At 43.4% G+C, this 27,892-nt stretch overlaps 2 protein-coding genes across 6 annotated transcripts; one reads left to right on the top strand and one right to left on the bottom strand.

The window, feature by feature from the left end:
- Positions 1–138: 138 nt before the first annotated feature.
- LOC111669081 (protein FAM161A) lies at positions 139–8,543 on the bottom strand. Its single transcript, XM_023425302.2, has 6 exons — positions 8,406–8,543; positions 5,614–5,750; positions 4,387–4,568; positions 3,158–3,447; positions 1,657–1,824; positions 139–1,548 (listed from the first exon to the last, which is right to left on the bottom strand). Exons 3-6 carry the CDS (start codon positions 4,492–4,494, stop codon positions 654–656), a joined length of 1,461 nt encoding a protein of 486 aa, XP_023281070.1. The 5' UTR covers positions 4,495–4,568; positions 5,614–5,750; positions 8,406–8,543; the 3' UTR covers positions 139–653.
- On the top strand, positions 8,438–27,749 carry wipf1b (WAS/WASL interacting protein family, member 1b). 5 transcript variants are annotated; one of them, XM_087179023.1, is made up of 10 exons: positions 8,557–8,573; positions 15,363–15,470; positions 22,269–22,371; positions 22,613–22,742; positions 22,861–23,031; positions 23,138–23,867; positions 24,175–24,275; positions 24,405–24,629; positions 25,235–25,348; positions 25,906–27,749. In XM_087179023.1, the coding sequence occupies exons 3-10, from the start codon at positions 22,312–22,314 to the stop codon at positions 25,956–25,958; spliced, it is 1,584 nt and encodes a 527-aa protein (XP_087035149.1). In that variant the 5' UTR covers positions 8,557–8,573; positions 15,363–15,470; positions 22,269–22,311; the 3' UTR covers positions 25,959–27,749. The 5 variants fall into 5 exon arrangements, with proteins under 5 accessions (XP_023281077.1, XP_087035149.1, XP_023281080.1 ...); XM_023425309.2 differs by lacking the exon at positions 15,363–15,470 and having other exon boundaries at positions 8,438–8,573; XM_023425312.2 differs by lacking the exons at positions 8,557–8,573; positions 15,363–15,470 and adding an exon at positions 8,751–8,885.
- Positions 27,750–27,892: the final 143 nt, after the last annotated feature.

The following is a 27,892-nucleotide window of genomic DNA, read 5'->3' on the forward strand; positions in this document are numbered from 1 at the left end:
CAGCTGAACAATGAACTAAGCCTCATTATAAACCTCCGTAAACCCAAATTAAGCTGATAATTCTCTGTAGCTTCATCACCACAAGCGATTCTCACTCGTCATTTGATACCGTTATTAGAAAATATCAGTTACAGCCACTTAAAGTTTAAAAAAATGTTTTTATTAATTCTTGTTTTGACAGCTGTGTGTCTCAGAGTCTTGCACTGACATTAAAGGTGTCCTGTGTAGATTTCAACCACTAGTGGCTATATGGAGTAATATCTTAAAGAGTGGGCCCCCATTTTGTCTCGGGGCGCAAACGAGGACACAAGCATGGGCGTCCGTTTTCACCTTTTGCAAATGTTTTACGAGGATCAAATACAAACAACAGGTTTATAATATACACATGTATATATATATTTAAGTTACAAAAAACACCATAGGGTACCTTTTAAGAGCCTCAAAAATACCTCTATAATAAAAACAACACATACCTCGCTATGGGACATACTGTACTCCAAAGCATCTGTGTGCATTACTTTAACCACGTTCTGCTGATAAAGAATTACACCACAAAACTACAAGCCGTGACGACATAGTTGTAAAAACTACTGCTAAATAGCTACTGCTATTCTCCATTCTTGCTGCTGTGTTTGATTTATGAACTCCGTCGCTCACACACTGATGCAGTCACTCTTGTGGCAGAGCAGAGGCTCCGGGCCGCCCGGCGAGCGGACGTTACAGGCGGTGGCTTTGAGCGGGTCGATGTAGGACCACTCCCTCTCCTTCACCATCTCAATGGACAGCTCTATCTGCTTCTTCACTGGCTTGGAGGACGCACATCTCTGAGGCCCGCAGGAGGCAGGAGAGGTGTCGGAGTTGGACTGGAGCGCCTCTGCCTCCAGGTCGGAGTTTGGGTCACTTTGACCCTCCGTGACCTCCCTCTCCAGTGTGCAGATGGTGAAAAACTGGGGCTGGCGGTTTGTGGTCTTGGAGTCTGCTCTGTGCTTGGTGCCGTACACCGAGCTGGGCATGGGCCTCGCCTTGAAGGCCTGTCGCTCCTCTTTCTGACCAAGGTTCCCCAGCTCTGCCACAACCTTCGCCTCCCTCTTCCTCCTCTCTCTCTCCAGGAAATGAAAAGGCTGCGACGAGGCCGCAGCAGAAGCCTTGTTGCTTTTGGAGTCACGGTTACAGTTATTGCTGCTGCTTCTGCGTTGGTTGGGCCGCTGACCGGGGCGGCGGCTGATGACTTCATAGAGAGGCAGGTGTATGTGCGCCGGTGCAGGTGATGCTTTGAACTTTTTCTGGCATTCTCTGAGCTCCTCCAGCTCCCGTCTCAGCAGCGTGTTCTCCAGCTCGATCTCCGAGCGCGTCCGCACCTTCTGCCGCTTCCTGTCCTCCTCTCTCAGCATCATCTGGAAGGGTTTGGGCACAGTGACTTTAGCGTTGGACCGAACCCTGCCCCCAGTGTGACGGGACAATCTTCCCTGCGGTTTCGGACACAAGGCCTTGGGCTGGAATCGAAACTGCTTCTGGGTCACCATGTCCTCTGGGCTCAGCAGGACGTCTCTGGGAGAAAATAGAGAAGAAAGAAATGAAACAGCTTCAAGAAAACTTCCACTCCTCTCCTCGTCCGGGCTTCCAGATTTAAGAACTCGTCTACTAAACTTCACCCACCTCCCAAAGGTTCGGACCTGACCCCGGGTCCTTCTTCGATTCTCCAGCTCCAGTTCCCCCATGCTGTCCTCTCCACAGAGCTCTGATTGGTCAGAACCACTTGATGTCTCATGGAAGTCCAACTCCTCCTGAGAATTGATCCTCTGGAGTTTCCTGGCAGGGCAGCTACTGCAGGTTCAGAGATTAGAGGGAAAACTTTAAAACTCAATTCCTGCAAAACACCATTGAATGTAAGACGAGCTCTAAGCAAACGATTTTAGAGACTCCGTATTTCATCTCACACAATTAGGCTTGATCTCCTCCTACAGGCCAGCAGCCTGTCTTTGGGTCTGCACCAATTTATCTCTTTATTTCTCTTTTCTTTAATGTTCTTTTTCTAAGGTGAGAGTTAGAACCAGAACAGTGAAGCTCCAGTCAGGCCGGCTGAAGAATGAGCTAAGACTCACTCACTATGAGCTGCAGGCTCAGCTGATAATTCTCTGTAAATTCATCACTCTTGTCACATTCGCCCACTTGTCATTCGATACGTAGCTGCTGTAATCTACCAGTTAACCGCTTCCACCCTGTTTGGTTGCGTTGTATTTTCTGTGATGACTAAATGGAGCCTCCGGCACAGAGCACATGCACAAAACTCCCACCATTCACCAAGTCGTCATTCCTTTCAACTCCCTCGGGCCAGGTTGTAACAGCTATTAGACGTGTAAAGGTTTTTCTTGTTTACTTAGCGTATGACTCACCCTCAAAAATCCCTCGGCTTGTGATGAAAACACCAGACAAGTCTGAATAACATAGTATCAGAAGAATCAGTAGGAGAAGTGGGTCAAGTTAACATCACTCTGTCTGGGTAATCTATCCATGGTTTTGAATTAGGCTACAGTTAGCTAAAAAAGAAATAATCCAGCACCAGATAGAGTCTATTGCCCCCCTGTGAAGAAATACTGAAGCCTTCCTCCTTCATATTGATGCTGTATTGACTGTGTACCTGCCATGAATCAGATCAAACCGTTAAACCAAAAGCTGCCCAGTAAATGTGATTCTGGTGAGTTTCCTGAATTTCTGTTAAAATTGAAAAACATTTGAAATTATTAGATTAAAAAAATGTGTATTGCTGTTGTATATTAATATTACAGCATTTCAGTTACTGTATTTCAGTGTGAAGCAGGTTCTCAGGGAGTGTCGTCTTAAAACAGGTTTATTCCTTCACCTACAGCAGTGATTCATTTTATCTCTGTGATTCAGCTTTTTATAATGTTATTGAGCTTATATGTTATAATTCCTATATTTTCTGTACTGTATTTATATACATGCACCTTTTGTGTAAAGCACTAGTACACACTTGTTAAACAAACCTACACCTGCCACACATTAAAATATAGTTCATGAAATCCTGTTCAAACAAAGGCAATGTGTAACCTTCCTGTCTACAGCTTGAAATACATGAGATGTGTAAAAGCAGTTTTACCTGCTTCTGTTTACTCAAAGATCACAGGATAAAACTAACCTGACTGAGTGTCTGGCCTCTCTGCTCCTCCCTCGTGCCAGGTCTCCATCCTCCTCCTCCTCCTCTTCCTCTGCGTGCCACTCCCTGCCCTGACTGATGTACATCCTCTCCAGCTCGGCCATGTTCCTCAGGTGAGCGTTCTTCAGCTCCTCCAGCCTCCTGTAGTACTCCTGGTTGGAGAAGTAAACGTGCGTCTCCCTCTGCAGACCGTAGATTTCCAGGGACACGGAGCTGCGAAGGCCTCTGCCGCCTTTTCCCTCCTCGCTGCACTCTGAGTCCAGATCATACTCCTGAAACGTTACAAGTTAAAAAACATTATGGCGTAATGTGGATGCATTCACTATAATAGCAATAACATAATAAACCAATTTTACTTTTAATTATCCTGGGAAAAACGGTAAAAATGCCTCATAATGTTTAATATAATTTACTGTGGTAAACGTTTTATAGCCATTGTCAGATTTCAAAAAACAAAAAGTGACACTAAAATAATCTCATCTGTATTTTGACTTTTCTCAAATGAGGTTTTATTTAAGAGTTGACCAAGTATGTGAGAGATATTTAATATTTTACATTTATCATTTATCATCTACATTTAAAATATCAACCTGTAACTAGAGCCGATCGTGTAATTATTCGTACTTCATATTGTTTTTTCTATGACGCTACTTCTGAAATTCGTCAGTATCCTTATGCTTTAGTCTTGCAACATTGAAACCAGGTGACATAGATGCATTGTATGCAATGCATCAGATAATACTGCGGTTGCATTTCAAAAGGTCTTGGGCTGAAGTTGGGGGATTTCCATCTTTTATTTCAGTGTGTGTAAAATAGCGACGTCCTTTAATCAGTATCAGTATCAGTATCTGTGAGTGTTTAGATGAGTGGTAAATATAGTTTTTCTTTCGACCGTTTACCAGGTAAGAATAAAAGATACAGCATCTTGTTTAAGTTTACTTCCAACTACAATATACTGTAGTTTATATTCAATTCTGCTGCTCTGAATGAAACTAATAAGCTCTAAATAACATACAGGATTCATTTAAGATTTTTGAAATCTCTGTATTAGTTCTAATCAAAACAGATCACACGTATTAAATTGAAATATGTACAAATCTTATTAGAGTCTCGTAAATCTCTTCCATGCTGAATTACAGGCTTTCCATTTCTTGCACTTAGTTATAAATGCAGCTTGAACTGAGGGAGTCTTTTATCTTCTTAAGCCTCACCTCACTGGTACAGTCTTCATCTCTGACAAAGTAAGGGTCTCTGTCCCCTCCATACAGAGCCATTAATTCCTTGTTTTCCAGGGAGCGTGATCGGTACATCGCTGTCATCTTCTTCACTTCTCTTCACCAGAGGCCGAGCGGAGCTGCTGTGTCTTCTCTGACTCCTCGGTCTGCAGTCTGAGCTGCTAAACAAGAAAGACCAAGTGAGTGCAGGACACCAGTAAGGATTAACACACACACACACACACACACACACACACACACACTGAGAGCCTTATCCTCTTATCATCAGCAGGAGTTGTGATTTTACAGTCGTCAGTGGTGCTGTCGACCAGATGGTCCATATGGCCCAGTGGCTTTTCACTTGAACACAAGACTCAAAGTGAGATGGATGTCAATGTGAATGCTCCCAATCTGATTTACAGATTAACTTTCTTAAATACAGAATCCTGCACCTGTTGCATTTGGCGAAAGACGTGCGGCGGGAAGAGTCAGGAAGTGAAAATACTGCACACGAGTGAAACTTATTGGCAGTTTGGTCACGTTAATATTAACTGTTGCCTTACATTAAATATCTGGCACAACTGAACTCTCAGGCATCAGCATATTAGAGCTAGATATGTTGCTTTAAATCACATTTTTTAATACATTTTTATTTTATTTTATGAATATTGTCATAAATATAAATATCATCATTTATATATTTAGTTTCGGTGAAAAATTACCAGTACATCACATACCAGTACAATCACAGTACATAGATGTCAAAGACTGTAATGCAGGGATAAAAAGCACAGGCAGAAATGTTGAGGGAAAACGAGGGGATGTAGGAGAAAACAGTAAAATGCTTTCATTAAGTGGCTGTTTATATAGAGCTGGGAGAAGTCAAATATTGAGTCATATGTCTATTTTTGCACGCCAGATTCTTGTCTTGTCTGTTTCCTGCTGTTCAGCTCTTTCACCACACAGGCTTTTGGTTAAAGAGTAACTCAGGTTGAAGGTTGAACCAGCAGAAACTCTGAGCTCAGACGTTTCAGCGTGCTGGTCACCACTTCACTGTCCACTTGCACTGCTGACCTCCCTGGTCCAGTGGCACATATGGAAAGCTCCCAGACTCTCGCTCGAATGCTTTCAGGCTGAGATCAAGGTGAAGCGAAGCCTGGCCTCAGTTCAGCAGCAAGATTTTGGGGGATTTGAGAGATAAAGCTGGAGAGGGAGGACACCTACCTACTACCTAGAGCCCATTGTGTTAATCCGTTTACTCAGGTTTCTCAGCGCTGCCGTCTTCACCTCATGCTACAACACCTTCCTCCATCTGTCTCCTGTCTCCTTCTATTCCATCTCCCATCCAACCACCTAATGGGCTGAGACAGCAGGAGACAGAGGAGAGATAAGAAGAGGAGACAGGATTAAATTCCAGTGAAATAAAATCAAAATGTCATAATTGAATGAACGCTTTAGGGCAGTTTTTTTTCTAATAGCCATTTAAAATCAAACAATATCTACTTGTGACCCTTCATCAGAGGTTATTGCCTCACTGTGTATATGAACTATTAGAAGCTCAACCAAAAAGTGATCTTTAATCTTCCCTTGTCATTGTTTCACACAAACACACACACACACACACACACACACACAGAAAAACAAATTGTCCAGCTAACCACCAGCAATAACAGCAATAGTCCCCTGCAGCCTGGAACAACGGGGCATTTTATGTGTTGGGGACCTGTGAGAAGTTGTTGCTGGATAACTGATTAAAGTCTGTGTGTATTTATATTTTATATTAAAACTTTTCAGTGTTTTGTTTTTCACCTGAGCTGAATATGTCAGGACAAACCAGTAGCACACATTTCAACGTGTGTACACATGATTGACAACAGGTTTAAATGATTCTTATTCTTATTGCTTATTGTGTCTCACAAACCAGATTCTGTCATTGAACACCCGTACTGAAGATTATGATCAGTTAGTCATGAAAATAAGAAAGATTGACCGTCATGAACTTTCTACTCAGTACAATCTGTGTATGTTATGTTCACGTTAGTCCACCAGGGGGCGCCACTGTCCTGTCCCTGCACCGACAGCTGTCTCCATCTGTGGTGGGCGATTAGGTTTCTGTCCATCAGCTCTGAGGAGGCAACCTGGCAGAAAAACTCCAGCACAGAGTCATCCAACATGTTTGTCCACCCACTCCCGTCTCACCGGACTCACTGAACAGCTACACTTTCCTCTAAGTCTTATTCAACCGCACAAGCTCGCCAAGATCTTATCCACAGGCGGAAACTCATACTGCCACAATTCTTTTGTAACTGATCAACATGGCAGGTTATGTCACAGTGATACAGATTTAGGAAGAGAGTGCAAGTGATAACTTTCTCTATCTGAAAACTGTCTTGATAAAGATGTGGAAATCTTTTCACAGAATTATCTAGATGAATGTCTTTTTTTTTTTTTTTTTTTTTTTAAAGTTCCCAATGATCAAACTGCTGCGTCACCTACATAGAAATAACACGAAAGCAAGAAAATGTAATTATGCAATCGCACTGTTTACAATCACGACGCACTTCTGTGTTGAAATTGTCCTGTTTTAACTTCCATAATAAAATCTGATTAAATATCAGTCACATAGTCTGAGATGATCATATTCAACATATAGTAGAATATGAATATAAACACACTGCTGCCTCCACATTAGTATCACACACACACACACACACACACACACACACACACACACATATTTGTTGGGGGGGAAATAATTGTTGTTCCTCAGACCAGACTAATACAGTTTTTTTTTTTCTTCTTGTTCCACATCTGGAAACATTGCATCACTGCTAAAACCCCGGATAAGAGACCCAGCGGCACAGCTGCATTAGCCAGAGCCAGAGTCATGAATACACAGAGTTAAGTCAACCAGGAGGAACAAGAAGTCAGCTCAGGACAGCGACTGAATGTCATGTAGCTCACACTGACACACAAATGTAAAATACAGGCTACTTATATGCACTTGACCAACAATAATCTAGTGTTTATAATAGTAGTATATTGGCTATATATTTAAATGGGAGGTGACCATGACTCAGGGCTGGACAGGGTCAGCAGGGCTGCGTTACCAACCAGGCGAAGCAGGAAACTGCCCAGTCAGAGCTGATTCTACTGTTCCTGTTTACAGAATTTTTTGATTAATGGAAAATTGATTAGAAGTTTACACCACAGACAAACAATATCAACGATGACGAATCCCATCGACCCTCCATCATGTGTGGCCGGGTCGTGAAGAGCAACCCGGACTCAAAATCTACTTTCAAGACCTTCATTGTTTTAGTTCACATTGTTGTAAAATTGTGTTTTATCAAATTATTTTCTGTTATTCAATTTATTAATAACACTCAGAAAACCCTGTGAAAGGTGGAATCATTCTATAACAGCAGAACTGTGAGGCTGCAACCAACTACAACAATTATTTTCATTATTAATACGTAATTTTCTTTGGTAATTACTTTAATTTAACTTGTTCTTTAATTCAATAACAACATAAACAAACCATTAATTTTCTGTCAATCAACTAATCGATTGATCATTTAATCATTTCAGCCGTCGAGCACAGAGGAAGTAATGAAACTGGCATGTACTGTGGGGGTCAGTAGGGGCCCAACAACAGATTAATTGTTATTTCAGGGCCGCAGCTAAATGGTTGTCAGGGGCCGACAGCAGTAGATGACATTGTTGTTTAAAACTGGTGTATGAATGTTTTAACTTTTGCTGCTCTGTGTTCAGGTGGGGATGTTATTTAGCATAAGACATTTTTATAAGCAATAAACCAGACACTACACTGTGAGTTAACAGTGGGCGTGGCTAACTTTATCAAATATTGTAAAAAAAAAAACAAAACAAAACAAAAATTGCTACATGTTTCATATCAGACTAATGCTTCATAACCGGGTTAGCTAAAAAATATTTATTATTTATGGTTTCATTTGAAACTCCCTCTTCCTGCTACTGAAGATAATGTTTCTCACGTGCTGCTCCCGCAGGAGACACTTCACTCAACCCGGTGTATATACGGCTCTGGGTGAGGCCAGTCCAGCCTGCCAGTGTCTCTCCTCTGCAGACTCAACACCAACCCCAGTATCTTCGGCGGTCCATGGTGAAGCGTTAGCCGTGCACAGCGTCTCGTACTCACAGAGGTAGGTCCAGCAGACGTTACCCTAAAAGTTTGGTGTAAGTTTTGTGCGTGTGCGTGTGTGTGTGTGCGTGCGCGCGCTTATGGAAAATAACTGCAGTGAAGCGGAAAACCGTGAGACCCGTGAGAGTTGGCTTTACAAGCAGAAAGAAGTTGTCATCCTCCGCTAGAAAAGCAGCTGGGGCCGATTCCAGCAGTGATGGCGAATGACTGGAGACCAGTTGTTTATCTCGCCGCGTAAAGAAACGTTCAGTCGGTTACAGACGTGTGGAAAAGAGGCGCAGGGCTCTGGCAGGGGCTTTGGCAACTGGCCAAGGTTTGTCCTCTCTTTCTCTCTGTGTGTGTGTGAGCGTGTGTGCGTGTGTGTGTTGTATGAGCTGTTTTTCCCCTGAAACTCGCAGCGTGTTTTCTGCTGTGTGGCTGTAGCTGGTCATATATAGGCAGGCTGAACATTAGGCATGTGTTTTGAGTTGTGTAAATGCCAGAGTGAGGAGAGCAGGAGCTGAAGGGACGGACTGCAGTGTTTCACATGCTTGGCTTTTGTTTTCAAAGAGCTTTGTAGGGAGTAGGAAACGGTGATGGACACACACACACACACACTCACACACACACACACACATATGCATGCCAAAAGAAATTCATCTGGACATATCCACATCATTGACTGGCATGAAGTCAGAAAGCTAAGGAAGAGGAATTTGTGTGTGTGTGTGTGTGTGTGTGTGTGTGTGTGTGTGTGTGTGTGTTCCCAACCTGTTTGACAGAATGCCATTTGGCTGGAAACAGTCACTCTTCATGCACTTACATAGACACATAGCCACTCTTGAGGCCGAGCCAGCTTCTGTAAACATTTAGTTTATAAAGACGCGTTTGCTTTGAATGGAAGAATTCACAGTAAACACATGTTGACACGACACTAATCTGATGGGCAACACAATAATGAAACCTCCTCCTCTCCTCGGCTCCCAGTCGCCTTCTCGTTGGTTCTGTAGATGGCTCTTAGTTTAGAAGTCCAGTTTAAAATGAATTGATTGACCTCACTTGAGTTGGATGTTGCAACATGCTCGTCCAGGACCGGACTATATGGTAAACATAAAAACCATATGTATATCATTGCTATACAGTTTGATTTATTATATCATTTGATCTAAAACCTTATTCTGAGTATTTACACGCCCAACGGGTGTTTCAGGTTTCTCCAAATAACCACAGCACTAAGATATTCTCTGCATCGCTGCATTACAGCTGAATGCTGCATGTGTGCGGTGAGATAAATATGCTGCAACGTGTAGTCGGGATCTTCTTGTCCCGCTGTGTGCACATACACTCCAGGAGAAAAGCAGTAAGTGTCCTATATCCCCGTGTCAGTTGAAACTTAATTATTATTGTTCTGCTGAATGCACATGATCCCAAATGGACTGAATCATTTATTTACAGCTGCAGAAAACAGATTGTATGAACCAATTTCTCCAGAAATTGAATTAGTCTTAAGTTGATTTTGTCCACACAGCAGTTTGCTCACAGAGAAGTGGGATCAGCCTGAAGAAGAGGAATTTAAAGTAGCTGGAATCATGATGCTTCTGGGAATTTACATAGTTCAGGGAATCAATTTACACAAGTTATTTCTGTGTGTGTGTGCAGCAGTCATTCATACTGAAGTGGAGTTATGACAAACAAGGCTGTGACTGCACTGACTTCTGTGTGAACTGCTCCCCTAAGTCACTGTTAGTCGTCTGTGTGTTTCTGGGTCAGCACCACGTCCATGCACATTCGGTTCTTTGATTAAAAAGATTTATCCACTTTACGAACAAAGATGTTGTTTGTTCATAAATCTGGAGCACGGTGCTGTTCTTACTGCTGCTCAGTGCTGCCGTCTAAAAACTCTGTGTGTTGGAGTCATGTTTTATTCAATGGGAAGTGGACGGCACTTACACAGGGAGAGCAGTTCGAAGCACTTTACAGTGCCTCATGTTCACACACAGCCACACACATCAGGGCAGTTCAACATGTGGAGATACTTTAAACCCTCACCTGTACACAGTCACTTCATGTTATCTGCATCAGTTCCTCAAGTTTGGATTTTCAGGGTCCAAACTAACAAAGATGGCAGCTATCACCTCAGACCACAGAAAGTCCCTTTAGAAACCTACTGGTGACAACAGTGAGGTCATGTTGTCGGGTTTTATGTCACACACTTTGAACTGACTTCATGAAGCTTCTTTTATTAGCTGCAGTGATAATTTAAGGACCCAGTCTATAGACGTGTGATGTGCACGTGGTTCTTCATCTTTTAGACTGAAGCAGTTCCTGTCCTGGCTGTTACCCGGCAGGAACAGAGGCTGTTCAGTCATTCTTAGATCCCGTCAGATTATGTTACAGTTTCTTCAAAGCTTAAATTGTGCTGAGGTTTCTGGTCAGTGCACAGCAGCGGAGAGGAGCCGTGTTTATGAGCTCACGTTGCCTCTGGTCGTGTTCTCGTTCGTGTGCTTTGTCGCAGAACTAGTTTTATCTCATTGTAGCTCGGAGTTCTTGGCATTCCTTTAGGAGCGCGGTGGGACGACCCCGGCGCTGGTTAGGAAGTGAGGTCTGCCCGCTCTAACATTTACACAAATCCCTCTCGAGTCGTCTTTTCAAATGAAGTCAGGAGAGTTAAAGGTTTTCTCATCACTTCCTGCCTTGCATTTACAGATGACCTGATACAAAGTGAAAAGAACTGCAGCATTGTCTAGCATTGTAACTTTTGTGGTCAGAGGATAGCATGTGCGTTTGTTTAGCATGTGTGGGTAGTAGTAGAAACATAATGCAATACTGTGCTGTCTTTGTGCTCGCCTCTGTTTCCTGTGTAAAGCATGTGATCCTGGCATCTCTCTGTCTGTCTGACGCTCCAACACTCACACTGACTTTGAGCCTCATGTGTTGTTAATGCAAAATATCACAGTCATCAACAGCCATGGTCAGATTTTAAATGCAAATTATTTATGTGGTCAGGGAAAGCCTGAGTGGTAGAAACGCTGCAGTCGATTAGAATTAGACATGTAAAAACAAAATGGTGATTATTATAAACCATATATATATTATCAAGGCAGCTCAGTGGCTCAGTGTCCAATATCATCCCACATTCAAGTTGTGTGTGTGTGTGTGTGTGTGTGTGTGTGTGTGTGTGTGTGTGTGTGTGTGTGTGTGTTAGCGCTGAGACTTCAACCTGCACAGGGGGCGCTGTGCTTTTTGCCCAATGCCCAAAGCTACACCAAAAAACATTGATGTAAAATATGTTATTATATAAATATATTCTCACTGATGTTACGGCTTACACCGCCAGTGAAGTCTGCAAAAAAGAGATTATCTTCATAAGCTATGTGATAGTAACAAGCGTTGCACATCACATTATTTATATTGTGTTATCTGTTTCGTTTCAGCAATAATGACAATAATTAATATAGTTGATAAATATATCAGGAAATTCTCAAATATTAAAAACGGTCAAATAACTGTGTCTTTGCATTTGAATGAAACTTTGCCTGTTGTACATTTCCGTTTTCACATAGTTGAAGCATTTTGAATGACATCCTGCTGCTCGTCTACAGTCTGTGAGTCACGAGTGGGGTGATGTGTGATCACAAAGCGTCTAAAGTGAGTGAGTAGCCTGCGGGCGAGCTGCACTAATGTTCATGTGACTGTGACATACAGGATGGAGGGCATATCAGTTCTGCTCTGTGCTCCCTCCGTTCTCCTTCAGCTGTTTAAGAATGCAAAGTGTTTTGCCCTAAACGTCCACACCACCAGGTTCGGCGGTGAGAAGAAACGCTTGAAACACTTGAACCCGGTGACATTACGCCGCAGAGTCTCGCTGACACACTTGACCTCTGCAGGGCTTGAGCTGATGTCGATGGGAAACAAAGAGGAAATGTAGAAAACACTGAAACACAGGGCCCCGCTCCCGTCGCCACAGCAGACTGCAGTTTGGAAATGACGGTTAAATGAAGATGCAGTGATAATGTATGGCTCTGAGGAATGTACAAGGTGTTCGCAACAGTACAAACGCACTGTAACACAGCAGCCTTGAAATACCAGTTTGGTGAAGTTTTTGTTTTGTTGTTGAAAGTGTCGGAGCGGTCAGGGCATATGTTTCCAGAATGATTCAGTGTTTGACGCCTCAGTGTTTCTGGCAGACACCTTCTGTCCTCTTTGTGTTTCTGCAAGTTTACTTCTGTCGCCCTGAAAATATCATTTGTGAAGTCAGACTCTTATTACACCGTCGTTTGTCATTTTGGGAAATATTGAGTTGTAGCTCAGCGGCATCTTGGACGCGCTCAGAGATCAATACACTATCCCCTTTGGTTAGGCGCGTAAAACACAGAAAAAATAGCCTTGAACTTCGGGTTTACAGATACAGAACGCAGGTAAAAACACCTGCCGTTGAGCGAACAAAATCTGTGTATCTGCACCTCTAAAGCTCTCACGTTATATCTTGTGTCTTTGTTTCTTTTTCCAAACAAAAAGCAAAGTGTTGAAATGACAACTTGCTTGTTTCAAGTGTTTGCCTGAATTGCTGATGCTGCAGTCACGAAACGCTGAAGCATGATGTAATGTGTTCAGGGCAAAGTTTGTCAGACATGATGAGAACACTGAGCAAACAAAAGAAAAGAGAAATGCATTTTTACCAAAAAGGAAAAATGTGACAGATAATTAAAGGAATAATTGCTCAGCATCTCTGCATCAGTAAAACCTGAACTTTATTATTATCCACAAATTGACGATTTATTGCATCTAACTGTCCAAACCACCAAAGTTAAACAGGGTTATAGGGTTATTTTTACTGTCAATGATCCAATCCATATTTCAGATAAATAAAATTGTTTGTTTTTTAACCTATTTTAGGGTCTTTTTGGTTTTTGGATGTTAGTTTCATTCTCAGTCACTTCACCAGTATCAGTTCCAGTATCTGCAGTGATGAAGAGCTCGTAGCTTCACATCAAGGGTCATCATGTTCCTGTTTGTACTTGTGTCCTGTTTGTACATGTGTCCTGTTTGTACATGTGTCCTGTTTGTACATGTGTCCTGTTTGTACATGTGTCCTGTTTGTACATGTGTCCTGTGTGAAGGCTGGACACTGATTTGACTCTGTGAGCACTGTCTTTCTTGAAGCATCAGCCAACTGCAGTGGAACTTGTTGGGCCATTTGTTTTGGTTTTTTTTAACGGTTAACTGAAGCACCAGCTCAGACATGTTTCTCCCTCCTCTCCGCAGACTGGAGCCCGCTAAAGAAAAACAGCTGAGCACAGGCGGAGAAAGCCAAGGTGTCTCTTTAAGACGCAGCTCTGGTTCTGTAGTTGGCTGGAGGGAAAAAAAAGAAAAAAGAAGGAGACAAGGGGGAGAGTATTGAAGTGCGGCCGATGGTGGGTTGGCAGGCCGCCGCTGACTGTGTTGCGAGGCAGGAAGTGTGACACTGAGAGCACAGGAAGTGGCAGCTGTGGAGCTATGCTAACCCTTTCGTCCAGCAGCACCGAGGGCTGGGATCAATTCCCTTTCAGTTAGATAGAGGCTGTACTTCATTTTCTATAAATAAAACGTAGGAAGGGGCTTTCCTTTAAGGTTTGTTTTTCTTCAGATGTGATGAATGAAACCTTTCTCGTGTCTAATAGATCTCAGAAAGGATTCTGAATGAAAACCAGTTCTGCTGAACATAGAGCAGCAACTTAGAAATATGTTTTTCAGCTTCATCCCAATTAGAATCAGCAGGATGCAGTGACAGAAACCTGGATCTGATTCCCCCTCGTCATTTTCTCCTTTTTCAGTATTTGCTGCTGCTTCTTCCTTGTGGTCTTTTACTTCTCCAATGTGTTCGTCAATGTGCACGTGTTTTACAAAATTACAACAAAACGAGTGTGTGTGTGTTGGAGTGTGAGAATAATCACTCTTCTGCTCTGGTGTCTCATCCTTTTGACATCATGGGCTTTTCTTTCTCTGCTTCTCACAGGCCACACAGAGGAAGTACAGTGTGCAGTCACCATCATCATCAATCATGTCTTTTCGTAACAATCATTAACTCTGGCGTCACTGACCTTTGAGTAGATGATGCAATGTCACATCACGGTCCTCCGATACAAGAGGTTCACTGATGAACTCGGCTGCTGACTGGTCGGATTTATGATGAAATTTAAATTGAAATGGTGAAGCCCCCACCCGGTACTTGTGATGAATATTGATATAAATTCAGTATAACAACGTGCAGAAGCTGTACAGTTTTGTCATAACGACAATATTGGTGCATGACTGTGTGTAAGGTTTAAAGAGAAACGTAATATTTAGTTTGCAGCCGCTGATTTTATGCATTCGCCACTATTTAGACCGATCCAGATCAGAACTATGTGCTGTATCTGTAAAACAGATGTAGAAGTCTAAACATTTTCTGTTTAATAAATTACATTTAGCAGGTTGTGCAGCCTCGGTGGGTGAATGCACTCTCTAAATGTATTGTAGTTTTATACTACCTGGATGTTTGAACGGATCTCCAGCTTGTAAAACCTTGTTGCAGCCTTCATCTCAATCCCGAGCGTCGCTGGGAATCCCTCCCCCAGGTGGAGAACTGAAAAGAGGAAGTGGCTTGTGTGTGTGTGTGTGTGTGTGTGTGTGTGTGTGTGTGTGTGTGTGTGTGTGTGTAGAAGTTGGTCTTCTCTGAATCTGCAATGTGTTAGTTTAGAGGAAGAGGAATCAAGAAGTTCTGCAGGGTGCAGAAAATTTTTTTAAAAACCTTTTTAGATGCTGCTAATCTTCCGCTTTCCTCTGTTTTCAGCTGTATGTGGCTGCTGTTCACATTTAGCATTTTTATGAGGAATGAACTAAGGTGCTTCTTCTACTGCCTTCTGAACATACTGCTGATTCTTCTATGGACACAGATTGAGTAAGTACTGTAGACTTGCTGATGGTTTTTTTCCACTCTCACATTTTTACCATGTTTTAGACTTTTGGTGACGAGGCCACCGAAAAGGTGAAATGGAAATAGGCCTGAAGCCTGTCTTTAGTTTTCTGAGCACGTCATTCAGTTACTGTTTTGTCTGTTGTGACGGTTGATCTGTTTAAACGATATTAGAGCTGCAGTGTGTCGGAGGACCACAGCCCTGTTTCGTTTAAAGCTGAGTTTCCTGTGTGTTGAGCTGAAACGATGAAGCAATTAATCATGTAATCGATGAACAGAAAATTATTCAGCAACTATTTTGATTATCGTTTAGTTTTAAGGAAGTTTTTCCATCGAAAATGCAGTTGGTCTTTTTAAAACGTTGACCCACATGACAGACTTTTACTGAGAGCAGTCACAACCACACGCTTTGAGGTTTGACTGTTAAAAGGTGAGTAATGGAAATATCGCCTCTTCAAGTCTGTCGACTTTTTTATTACAGAGCTGGGCTTCCTGGCTCACTTTGTTAACATGTTGTGAGTGTTTTTAAGAAGCTAAGCTCCACAGGAAGGTCAGAGGTCAAGGTCAGCTTAGTGAACAGCAGCATTCAGGAGAAAATAACATACAACGCTGATAATACAGAACAGAGACGAGCAGAAAGTCTTTAAATTTGAAGGATTGAAAATCAATTTTTGGAATTTCTACCTAAAAAATGATGTAAACGATTATGAAAAGAAGATGAAGGAATCTTGTTGCATCTGTGAACGTCACAGTGTTTTTTCTTCTGGTGTTAGACAGTGATTTGCTTTGGTTGAAATAGCAGTGTTATAGTATACTGTAGATTATCGGACTCTATCAGCAGTGGGTATTGCCACTGATTCCTGTTCGATTCGGTCAGAGATATTTCAGTTACTACACCAGTTTCACTTGGACATGAACGAGCTTCTCAGAAAACTGTTGCTGTGAATTGTTCCTCTCACCTGGTGCACTATTAACAATATTAATGTTGAGTTTGCAACTCCAAAGCTGTTTTATTACTGCACTTTTTATTCAACATGGGCAACAGTTCAGACACACAGTAATGTGCGTTGCTAACGTTGACCACTGCAGCAGCAGCAACACGGCTTCTTCTTCTGCTGTTTTCTTGCACATCGTACATGTGGTTTGTTTTTTAGATATTACGATCAGATACAAAACAACCGTACAGCACCTGTTGAGCCTCAGTGGCCACCAGTACACGTGATGGTGACAGTCGAACCTTTCAGCTGTAAAATCACCTGGAAAAAAATTACATAATACTCAAGAAATTCAACATATTTAGAGAGTAACAAGGAAACAGCGTTGTAATGTTTGTGGTGTTTGTCACTGAGGAGGTGGTTACAGTTTGTTTCTCAGTGAGCTGATCTGCTAAAGCTGGAGGTTCAGTATGATGCACATGTGCATGAACCTCATCTAGCCAGTTAAAACTTTATCACAGTCCATATTTAAATCTGCCGAGGTCACATCTGCCTACGCAGCACATGCTGTTTATCTAGAGAGGAAATGCAGACAGACAGACACCGCTTAATTAATAAGATAAATACATAAGGGCCTTTCTAGAGAAGACACTCATCCGTGAACGTTTCCGCCATCAAACGTATTCAGCATTAAATTCTTTATTTGAAGAATATTCGAGAGGTAAAATTACCCTGCTGAGTCGAAGACTAAATCAACAGCAATAGAACCACATCTGTTGCCAGATACAGCTTGTGTGTGTGTGTGTGTGTGTGTGTGTGTGTGTGTGTGTGTGTGTGTGTGTGTGTGAGCAAGTGCATGTGAACACACCACAGGATGTTAGCTTAGCCACTCAGCACTGTTCCTGCACAGCCGACACATTTATTACAACCCTGGGCCGCCTTACCTTTTCCCAGAGGTCAGCTCAGGTTTTTATGTTTTTCATGAGCAGCAGCAGCAGCTCAGTCCGTGTTTCTTGATGATCTCCAGTGGAGACGGGTTTATAAACATATCTGAATGTTGTTGAATTACACGAGGTGTTTGGTTCTGGAAACGTAGCATTAACTGCTGAGCCGTTGGAGAGCTTGGGGTGGGGGGGGGGGGGGGGGGGGGGGGTGAAAAGTGATGGGGGGTTTACGGTTAATGACATACATCACCTCGGCAAAAACCACAACATGTTTTCACATGGAACCACAGACTTTTTTTTAGTCATGCTAAAAAAAAAACAACTAATTTAATTAGTTTAATAATTTAATGTGATTCAGCTGCTGAATTTGATCTGATTTGTAATGTTGTTATTCATAAATGAAACCGTTTTTTGAAAGTTTTTTTGAACGCCATACAGGCTGAAATGTCTATTTACCCCAGTTTGCACAGCAGTGTAACGCCAGGTGTTCTGTTACCTGGTGGAGTGATGGTGTCAGGGGTGGAAAAGACTTTGCCTTCACCTTTCTCGGCCACGAGTCGGTGCACACTGTAGCAGTTGAAGCTAATTTGACAAATGGTTTTGCTCATAAAATGAGAATTTTCTCGGCGTTAACTGTGTTTCCAACAGTGACCCGGAGACACACGGACGACGTCTTCGTTGTTGTCGCTTAACAAGTCGCCAAATATGTGACGATTTCATTTAAACAGCCTCCAGAGAGAGAACAGCGTGAGAGATGAATCAAATCAGCCACAAGTTCAAGTATCAGTGCAGTGTTGATATTCTAAATGTTATGTTATGTAAGTGTGTGTGTGTGTGTGTGTGTGTGTGTGTGTGTGTGTGTGTGTGTGTGTGTGTGTGTGTGTGTGTACACCATATTTGCAGAAACTTTAATGAGGTCATGGAGCACAGGAGGTTCAGTAGCCGGATGAAGAAGCCTTTTTATGGCCATCTGTAAACTGAAACATATGTGAACTATATCCAGTGTGTGTGTGTGTGTGTGTGTGTGTGTGTGTGTGTGTCTTCTTGACGGTGTCTCTTTAAAGCATCCACACCCTCATCTCCTTCTCCACCACCCCGCCCCCTCTCTCCCTCTGTCAAGGCAGCCATTGTGAACTCTCAGCTAATATTAGGGTGTGTGTGTGTGTGTGTGTGTGTGTGTGTGTGTGTGTGTGTGTGTGTGTGTGTGTGTGTGTGTGTGTGTGTGTGTGTGTGTGAGACACAGAGAGAGACAGATATACATTCAACTTCTGAATGTATCCAAAAAGAAAGAAGTTGCATTTCAACACACAGGCCTGTTTCCTACGGCGGAAGTTGGATGTGTGTCTGCATTCACTCAGAGCTGCGTCAGTGCGCTTATAAATGGACCCGGTTTGCTTGTAGTATCCTGTAGCAACTGTGAGCCACGCAAAACCAATCAGGGGTTTTCCTCACCATGCAACACATAATAAGACACTCGGTCTCACTGGCTCCTGTCTTCCTCCCTCGCTTTATGTGTTGCTCTTACATCTGCAGTTGTGTCAGTGTCGTTTCATCACTGCTGCAGGAAATGAGTCGACATGTTGGTCTCTATATCCTGATTAACTGTGAAATCGGCTCAGGCCTATTCATAGACTGAAGTAAGACTCTGGGCCCTTTCTCGATGACAGCAGAAAGCAGAGTTTCATAAATTCAGCATATTTTAAAATGCAATTAAGTAGCCTCAGCACAGAGTGATGGAAATACACTTCCCTGCCACAGAGGGCTCTGCCATGCTGGATAGAAACATCTGTAGTTTTTAGAGCAGTGGAAACATGCACATGTGCATTTGGATTTAAATCTTTAAATCTGCCACTTCAGCTAAAGTTCGTCCAAGACAAAACCCCACGCCTGACCCTGAGGATTGTTTCGTTTGCGATTATAAGAAACAAATGTGATGAATTGTATCGTACTAGTTTTCTGTCATGACGTTGAAATGTCAAATATTACTATAATCTGTAAACTCCCCTTTCCATTTCGTGATGTTGATCCTACCTGACTCGTGGGCGGAGTTAGAAGGCCTCTACAATTTGGTCAAAGTAAAGTGACGGACACTTTTCATTTTAGTTATTTATTATACATCGATCTCCTATTTCACTCACATGTTGCGCTGTTTATATGAATCTGAGACTTTGGAAAACCCATTTCAAGCACCGAAACAAAAAAAAACTGGGCTTCAGTTTTTGAGCATTTGAGCCAAATGATCTATTTGCACAGTGCAAAGAGTCACAACGGGGCCTCAGTATAGAAAGCTGAGATAGTTCTGAATTATTATCTTATGAGCAAGTACCTTAAGAAAAGGAGAAAATACTCTTAGACCTCAGAGGGTTAAAGATGCTTCACATATGCTCTTGGACTGTCGGTCACGCTAAATAAGCAGAAATCAGTCGACTTGTTCTGAGCCTTTATCTTCATTTTGACATGTAACTGTAACTCACCTGCATCTCTGCTGTTCTAGTGTTCGATCTTTGCTGAGTCTTCATTGATTTAAGTTTCCACTTCATATTATTTAGCATCTCAAGCATCCGACTTCAGCGTTGCCGCACGCACACATCATACACAGTCACAGTCTCCAGTAAAAGTATGGCGGGTGTAAACTCTTGACACCGAGGCATGTGTGTATGTTTGGTCATTTTCTGCAGCATTTTAAGGGCTTTTTTTCCCCCATCATGATGTATAACTGTAAACATTGCATATTAGTAATTATTTAGCTTTTGATAACAGTCAGAAATATTCTTCCATTCTTTTCTAATCCTTAGTTAATATTGCTGCAAGTATTATCGTCTTCAGGTAGTCGGTGTCATTAGGCGTGGACTCACCAATGTGCTTCCTCGCTCAGACCCAGTTTGGGTTTAGGCACAAATGTGACATGTGTCATGCAAGAACATGACACTGTTTGCCTGCTGCTGTTTCCTGCCGCTGGGTCTTATTTTGACAAAATAGGGACAAAGTCTCAGTGCCAGTTTTCAGTGTGAAACAAGGAAGGTGACAGACCACGCTTTCTCGAGTGAGATGGAAGAAAGATTATGGGTTGGGGAGGCAGACTTAGAAAAGAAGGCTGCTGAGATTAATGTCAAGACTTTGTGCAAACAGATGAAGAAAGCAAAGGGAGGAAGGAAGAGAAAGAAAGGTGATAAACAAATGCAGCGTGGGAGTGATGCACAGCTGAGAGAAAGAAAGTGCGAGAGAGGAGGAGAACGTCAAAAATGATACGTAGCTGAGATGCGGAGGTAGCATCATCGTCCTGGCAACCGGATGGCTGCGGTGCTGGAGCCGTGCAGTGACTTCCTGTTTGTCAGCAGCATACAGGAAGTAAGAGGCCCCTAGAGGACGGTCTGACTGTGAGTGTGTGTGTGTATGAGACTTGAGATGAAGTGAGCGTCCGAGCTGTGTGTGCGTTTATGTAAGGCGACACAGGATGATTTTGGTGTGAATTTGAATGTGCGAGCATGCATGTGAGGGAGTAAGTCACATACTTGTCCCTCCTCTTGCCCCTTGTTTACTAGTTTTGTGATTCATGGCGTTTTCCCTGAACGAACTCCATGATCTCACTGCAGCTGCTTCTCTGGTAAAACAGTGACTGCAATGGAGCTGATTCTGTGGGACTTAAATGTTAGCTAGTTTCTGATTGACAGGTAAGAATCATTTCTCTTTACAAATAATGAGGTTGGGTTTAACGGTAACCATGGCATCATCGAATATGATATGTTCATCTTTTTAAGGTGGTCACGCTTCAACTATGTTCATGTGTGTATCAGACCATGCAGTTGAGATGGGGAAGTGACTCCTCTCAGGTCAGTAATTGGACCTGGCAGACTGTTCAAGGCTGTGAAGCATAGGATGTTCAGTTAAACACTAGACATGCAGCATGTTTTGAAGTTATATTTTAGGGAAGTTAGTACTCAAGTTCCTGTCAGATGAAACATTTATTGTAAATCTCTCACTACCTGTAACTGTCGTACTCCATCAGCTGATTGGAGACTTTTTCCTGACTTATTTAAAACGTTTAAATCTTTTCTTCGTGTGTCCTCTGCTGTATCTGGACTCTCAGCCCCTCCAGGAATTCAGTATATTGTCAACACTTCCTGCAAAGTTGCAATTTTTGAAATACTTTCCACAAACACACACACACACACACACTAAAAAAAGATTGCATTTTGTCAACAACCCCTGTTTACGTAGGGAAATCATCAATCTCAACCTCACATTGAAGCCACAATCTCAACAGTTAGAAAGAGGAGGACTTCCTTCCCCTGGAACCTTTCAGGCACGCCATCTCAGTCGATCTCCGAAGGGACGCTGTGCACCCTAATGTCGTGTTCACCACTTGCTGCCATATTGGCTGTTTGTTGGAGCAAGAAACTGGAGCGAAAATATCAGCCTGTCGTCTTTAAGTTCGATTCTCAAACTCACCAAGATGGAAGGAAGTGAAAGTCAGTATCGTCACCACTGCTTCTTGTGGACAAAATGTATTGACTTTTGTTGTCACTTCATAATCACTCCAGCACAGTCAGACACTAGCATGGCTGCCACTATGAGAACTGTAGCGTTAGCCTTCAGCTGTGGTGGTTACTGCACGCCACAAACCGTTGGTGCTTTGAACTAAATATGAGTTTCACACGAAACCATGTGAGAACTGCTGCTCGTCTCTGGAGGTGTTGATGGAGAAATGTGCATCTGAAAGTTTCGCTTGTCGTCCATCTACTCTGGACTGTAGGTGGAAAGACAGCAGCGAGAAAATCTCTACACGTTCTGAATGAAGTCAAACTGAAACCCAGTCTGCAGCCTGGGAAGAAATGCAACTGCTTAAAAAAACATACTTGCAATACCAGTGTGTTCATGAAGTGTTCGTGTGCTCTCTCCTCCAGGGTGCGGCGTCCAGTGCAGATAAAGTAAAGTGGAAAGAGGAAGATGCCAGCCCCACCTCCCCCACCACCTCCTGGGCCTCCCCCTCCTCCCACCTTTAATGTTGTAAGTCATGAGTCTCTGCTGACCGTGCTCAGCGGAGACATCTTGTGGATAAATGATGTCATAACGTCTCTTCTCCTGTTTACTCTGCATGGTCCTGATTTTTGTCCACTCACCGTCACGGCCTGTGATCCGCTCGCAGCTTTAACCTTTTACATTCGACGCACAGAGATCGATAGAATCGGGTTTTTGATTTCCTTCTCCCTCGGGTGTTTTCTGCAGCTTCACTCTGTCTCTGTTTCAGGCCAACACAGAGAAGCCAAATCTGAACCGCTCACAGCAGCAGGGCAGGAACGCTCTGTTGTCCGACATCAGTAAAGGCGCCAGACTAAAGAAAGCCGTTACCAATGACCGCAGTGGACCTATATTGGACAGTAAGTCGAGTTACTGGATACTAACATCACGTCTTTATACAAACAGCTTGCAGTGAATGTGGAAGATTTATCCTGTAAATGAACATTAACTTTAATAATTTTTTTTTTATCTTCTCAGAACCTAAAGGAGGTGGAGGAGGAGGAGGAGGAGGAGGAGGAGGAGGCGGCGGAGGAGGTGGCGGCGGAGGAGGAGGAGGAGGTTTTGGTGGCGGGTCTCCTGCTGGTTTAGGAGGCCTGTTTGCAGGAGGGATGCCAAAACTGAGGTCTGCAACAAACAGAGACACCACAGGTGAGAAATAACTGATAATCTAAAGGATGATGATGATGATGATGATGATGATGATGATGATAAACGCATCGCTAACGTTGATCATTTTGTCTTTTCACCCCTCCAGACTCGCCACCCAGCCGAGGACCTGTGTTCCCCCCAGGAGGCCGCTCTAGTGGCCCCACCCCCTTCGGCGGAGGCGGCGGCTCCGCTGGCCCACCGAAGCTCCCAGGAGCCCCGGGTGGTGGCCGTGGCAACGTCTCTGCTCTGTCCCCCAAGGGCCGCCCAAATTTCTCCAGACAAGACACTCCAGGAGGCCCCCCTCCTCCCGTACCCAACACACCTCGACCGGGCCAGTCCTTCCAGTCTCGTGGGGGCCCACCTCCGCCGTCACTCCCTGGAGGACCCAGACCCAGCCCGGCTTCTGGTCCTCCGCCTCCCAGTGTTCCATCAGGGAGACACGGCGCTCTCCCTCCCCCACCAGGAGGCTCCTCACCCGGGCCAAGACCGGGATTCTCCGCACCTCCTCCTCCACCCTCAAACAGCAGCCGCCCTCCCTTGCCGCCTGCTCCCGGAGGTAGACCCCCGCTTCCCGACGACCGACCCCCACCACCTCCAACTCCTCTGGGAGGTCATCGGCCATCTATGCCCCGCGACATGCCCCCTCCTCCGCCCTCCGTCAACTCCAAACCATCTCCCTCTGTCTCTTCCTCCTCATCCCCTCGATCCGCAGCTGTCGGGGGGGGGCCTCCTCTCCCGCCGGGGCGACCGGGCCCTCCACCTGTCCCGCCCACCCCAGCTGGAGTGGATGACCACAGCACACCTCGTCTACCCCAAAGGAACAGCTCACTCAACAGGTACTGGGAAAGGTTTTATGGTATTTGTTTAGTGTTAATGGATGAGTTGCATTGAAGCCAGGTGTGTACACAGCGCTTCCTATCAGGCTTCACACACTCGGATAATATCCTTGATAGTTAAATCTTCTGTGGTGGCTGTGTTACAGTTTGCATAGATTCAAATCTAATAGCTGTTCTATTCTGCTGCAGTAACACATCATGCAAACTTCTTCATGTCGCTTCCCTCTGAAAAGATCCGTCCCTTTTTTAAAAACATCATTTGTCTCGTTTAAAATACAGTTTTTAAAACTCTGCTTTTCCCCGGCAGCCATGGTCCAGCTCCGCCTCACGGCCGGGCGGGACCTCTGCCTCCCCCGCCGAACGAGAGGCCGCCATCTCTTGGGAGGAACCAGTCCTCAGCACGCACAGGTGAACGGCCTAGATCAGTTACCTGAACCGTGGATCACTGCTGCACACAAACCGTGTGCACAAAAAATATCAAAACACCATTCACCTCAGGAGCCTGTATCTCATCAGTGTTTACTTTTACTTTCAAAGGACCTCTTCCTCCCCCTCCTCCCTCGGGTCGTCCAGTGGGTGGGGGCAGTGTGAGGTCATCGGCAGCTCCTTCTCCTATCGGTCGGCCAGGCCCCGATCCCCCTCGTGGTGGACCCGGGGGTAGACCTCCCCTCCCTCCAGACAGGCCAGGGACAGGGGGAGCCCCACCTCCTCCACCACCCATGGGTAACGGCTTCCAAAACTCTCACCACAACCCGACACAGGGTGAGTATGTCCTTGAAGGTGTTAGTTTGGTAAATTTGAATATTGATAAAAAAAGATTTGGGCGGGGTGGAAATACTGTATTTCAGCAGTGGAGAGAAGTAAAGTACATGTACTGTAGATCTAAGTAGAATAAAAACCAGATATAAAAACCCATGTGTGCCGTTGCTCACTTTGCAGACAGGTGATTGATTAAACACCTTGTAGAGGATTCGCTGTGTTTTTCAAAGACTGTCCTCTCACAGTCTGGACAGAAGAAACCCGTTGCCCTCAGTGTTGTTTTTACCACGAGTTCAACTATGGCAGAGAAACCCACTGACCTCCATTTGTGTTGTTTTAACCCGCTGAACCACAGAAAGTAAGTCTGATTTGGAAAGCGGTGGGGACACGTAGCGACAAGAGTTCGTAAGTGTCCTGCCCAAGAAAAGTCAGACAGTTTATAATCACATTTCCTGCGGTTGTACACACATCAATTTCCCTTCATTCATCTTAAACTAGACGACTCTCGTCTGAGACCGAGTCGATGTCTGTACCGATACGAGTACTTATGATCTGCGTGTGTTGGTGTCATCAGCGGACTATTGACCTCTTTTTCTCTCCGTTAACAGACGAGTGGGAGTCTCGCTTCACTTTCCATCCAATGTCAGACCTTCCTCCTCCGGAGCCCTACATGCCCTTCCAGAAGACCTACCCCAGCATAATTGCAAAGAGTGATGGCAGAGGTCAGACACAGACATGCACACACATCTTGTAAAAAATAGAATTAGGAACTAATTTTTGTATTTCGAATGTTTTCTTCCTGCTTTTGTAATCTCAGCATCATTGAAAATGAGGGTCACTCCTCAATGTATCGTCGAAAAAATAAATAACAGTTGATGATGTAAAAATGTCATATCTCCAAAATGTTTTCAGGAGGTAAGAAAAAGAAAGCTGTGTTCTCGTCGTGCTGTTTTAAGTTCGTTCAGTGACGTTTATCTACAGTCTCTGACTTTTCTCAACTTGTGACAATATACCTGATACCTGTGGAGCAACTGTGTTATTAAGAAATAGTTTGTTATAAATGAAAAATGTATACTCGAGAAAATGTATTTCAAATACTAGATGATCGACGCTAGAGCACAAAACTGCATTTGAAATACCAATGAAATACAACCCCTGAGGTCACTAGAGGTGCAGTCCAGCTGGGCTGTAACACAGCGCCACCTGGTGGAAGAACGTTACATCTGCTCTGGAAAACGAATAAAAACACTAACTCTCCCTTGTGTTTTCTTCTTCCCAGGATCTGGTAAAAAGGAGAGAGGAGCTCCTCCTCTTCCTCCGATCCCCAGGTGAAGAAGAGGTGGTGGCCATCATGGCACCTGAAAACTACCCTCCCTGTTTCCCTCCTTGTCTCTCTTCCTGTGTTGCGCTCATTGTGCTTTGAACTGCGGCGGCGTTTGATTTGTGTGTGGACTGCAACATGTAAGAAAAGAAAAAGAAGAAAAAAAAAACTGATCTGAAGTACGTTTGACCAAGTAAAAGGACAGACTCACGATGTGGAGTTTACATCACATGCCTCTGTAGCAGCAGAGACCAAAGCCTGTTTCTCCTGCGGTACACTGTGTTCAGATAAAAAGAAAATCAGATTTGTACCTGTTTAGGTACAAGGAGGAAACGTGGGTTTCTTTCAGGTTTACAACCACGCTGTGGAGGAAGATGCATTTTTGACTTCGTCAATCTGGTCGCTGTGAATTCTGAGTTGCTCATAAACAAAAGTATTTTTCATGAAACTTGATCAACGTTGACTCTGTTCTCTTAAATAACTCTTTCATCATTTGCTTCCGGCGGACGATCGATTCCATACATTTGCTTTTAGAAAAGAATTCAAACTCTTTCCTGACAAATGAGAGAGGCAGCACATGTGACTTTTCCCGGCCTGTTTACAAAGCCCAGCGTTAGGTGACGCTAAATCAACATGTTATGGCAATATTATTGTCAACATTGGAGTCCCAGGGTTATCATTCAGCAACAGTGCAGGGCTTATAATGCAACCGGTTGCCTTCCTTAAGTGTGTCGATAAGCTGTTTCCCTCTTGTGTTTTTCTTTTTTTTTTTTTGTTTAGTTTTTTTTGTGCCAGTGTTTCCCTTGTGCCTTTTTCTATTCAGGATTGTACTTTCAGGCTGCTTGAGAAGAGTTAAGGGAATTTGCCTTTTGTGCCTTAAATTATGTATATATGTTTGTTCAGCTGGGTTGGATGATGTAACCGACCTAAATGTAAAAAAAACAGAAGCAATACAGCTGCTGGATTGCCACATCATCGAGAATATTTAGCATAGCAAAGTGTCTTGATGACAGCGTCAACACACAGACATTGAACCAAACAGAAAAATAAAAATAAAAAACAAAAAATGGCCTCCTGCCTGCGCTGCATAAAAGATGAGGGGAAATGCGGGTGTTTAATTTGCCAAAGCCACATGTGCCTTCATGGTATGTGTATTTACATCTGTGTGTTTCTGTCGGAAACACTGAACGGTACTTTTCATTTGATTGTAACATGTGACGTGCGTTTAATGGTGATGATTGAGATGTTTTAAAGGACATTGCATGGGTTTCACGGCAGCATTGGTTTACAATTGATCTGATTATTATATTTGCTGTTTCGTTAAAAGCTGCGCTGACTTATCATGAAGGACCTGTGTATGTACCTGTATGATTTAATCAAGTGGTATTGAAGGACTGTATTATTTTAAGTTATGACTATTTTAAGAACTGTGCAGTATTATGTTTTTGCTTCACCCAGCACTGCTTTGAATGGTCTTTTGTATACATGATGCATTATTATCATGTGTTGGTCAAAGAGACATTTTCTTTCAGACAATCATACAGAAGCAAATCTATTTACGTCAATAAATAAAATGCTTTAAGATGCTTTACGTGCTCCGCCTCGGGGGAGATGTGCTTTTGTTGGAAAACACATTGTGGGAAATTTGATATTGCTGCACAAAGGACGATCTTTGGACTCCGAACAAGGACAGTGAATTGCAGTGAAAAGATCCAGACGAAGACACTGGTTTTGTGCCAGATACACAATATGCATCATTTACACGTTTGTGCAATAAAATTGGGCAATAATTTCATACAAAAGTGTGTCACGATATATAAGACATTGTCTGGAATTGTGTCTGTTATGAAATATTTTACATTTCGTCATTTTTACAATTTGCACTTGTCGTCCATCAGTCTCTACCATTTGTTGATTTTTCTCACAAGTAAATATCTCAGTGATC

This window comes from Seriola lalandi, unplaced genomic scaffold, assembly GCF_002814215.2.
Source record: "Seriola lalandi dorsalis isolate HSWRI2012SDOR001 ecotype SW California unplaced genomic scaffold, Sedor1 jcf7180002054769, whole genome shotgun sequence".
Taxonomy (NCBI): domain Eukaryota; kingdom Metazoa; phylum Chordata; class Actinopteri; order Carangiformes; family Carangidae; genus Seriola; species Seriola lalandi.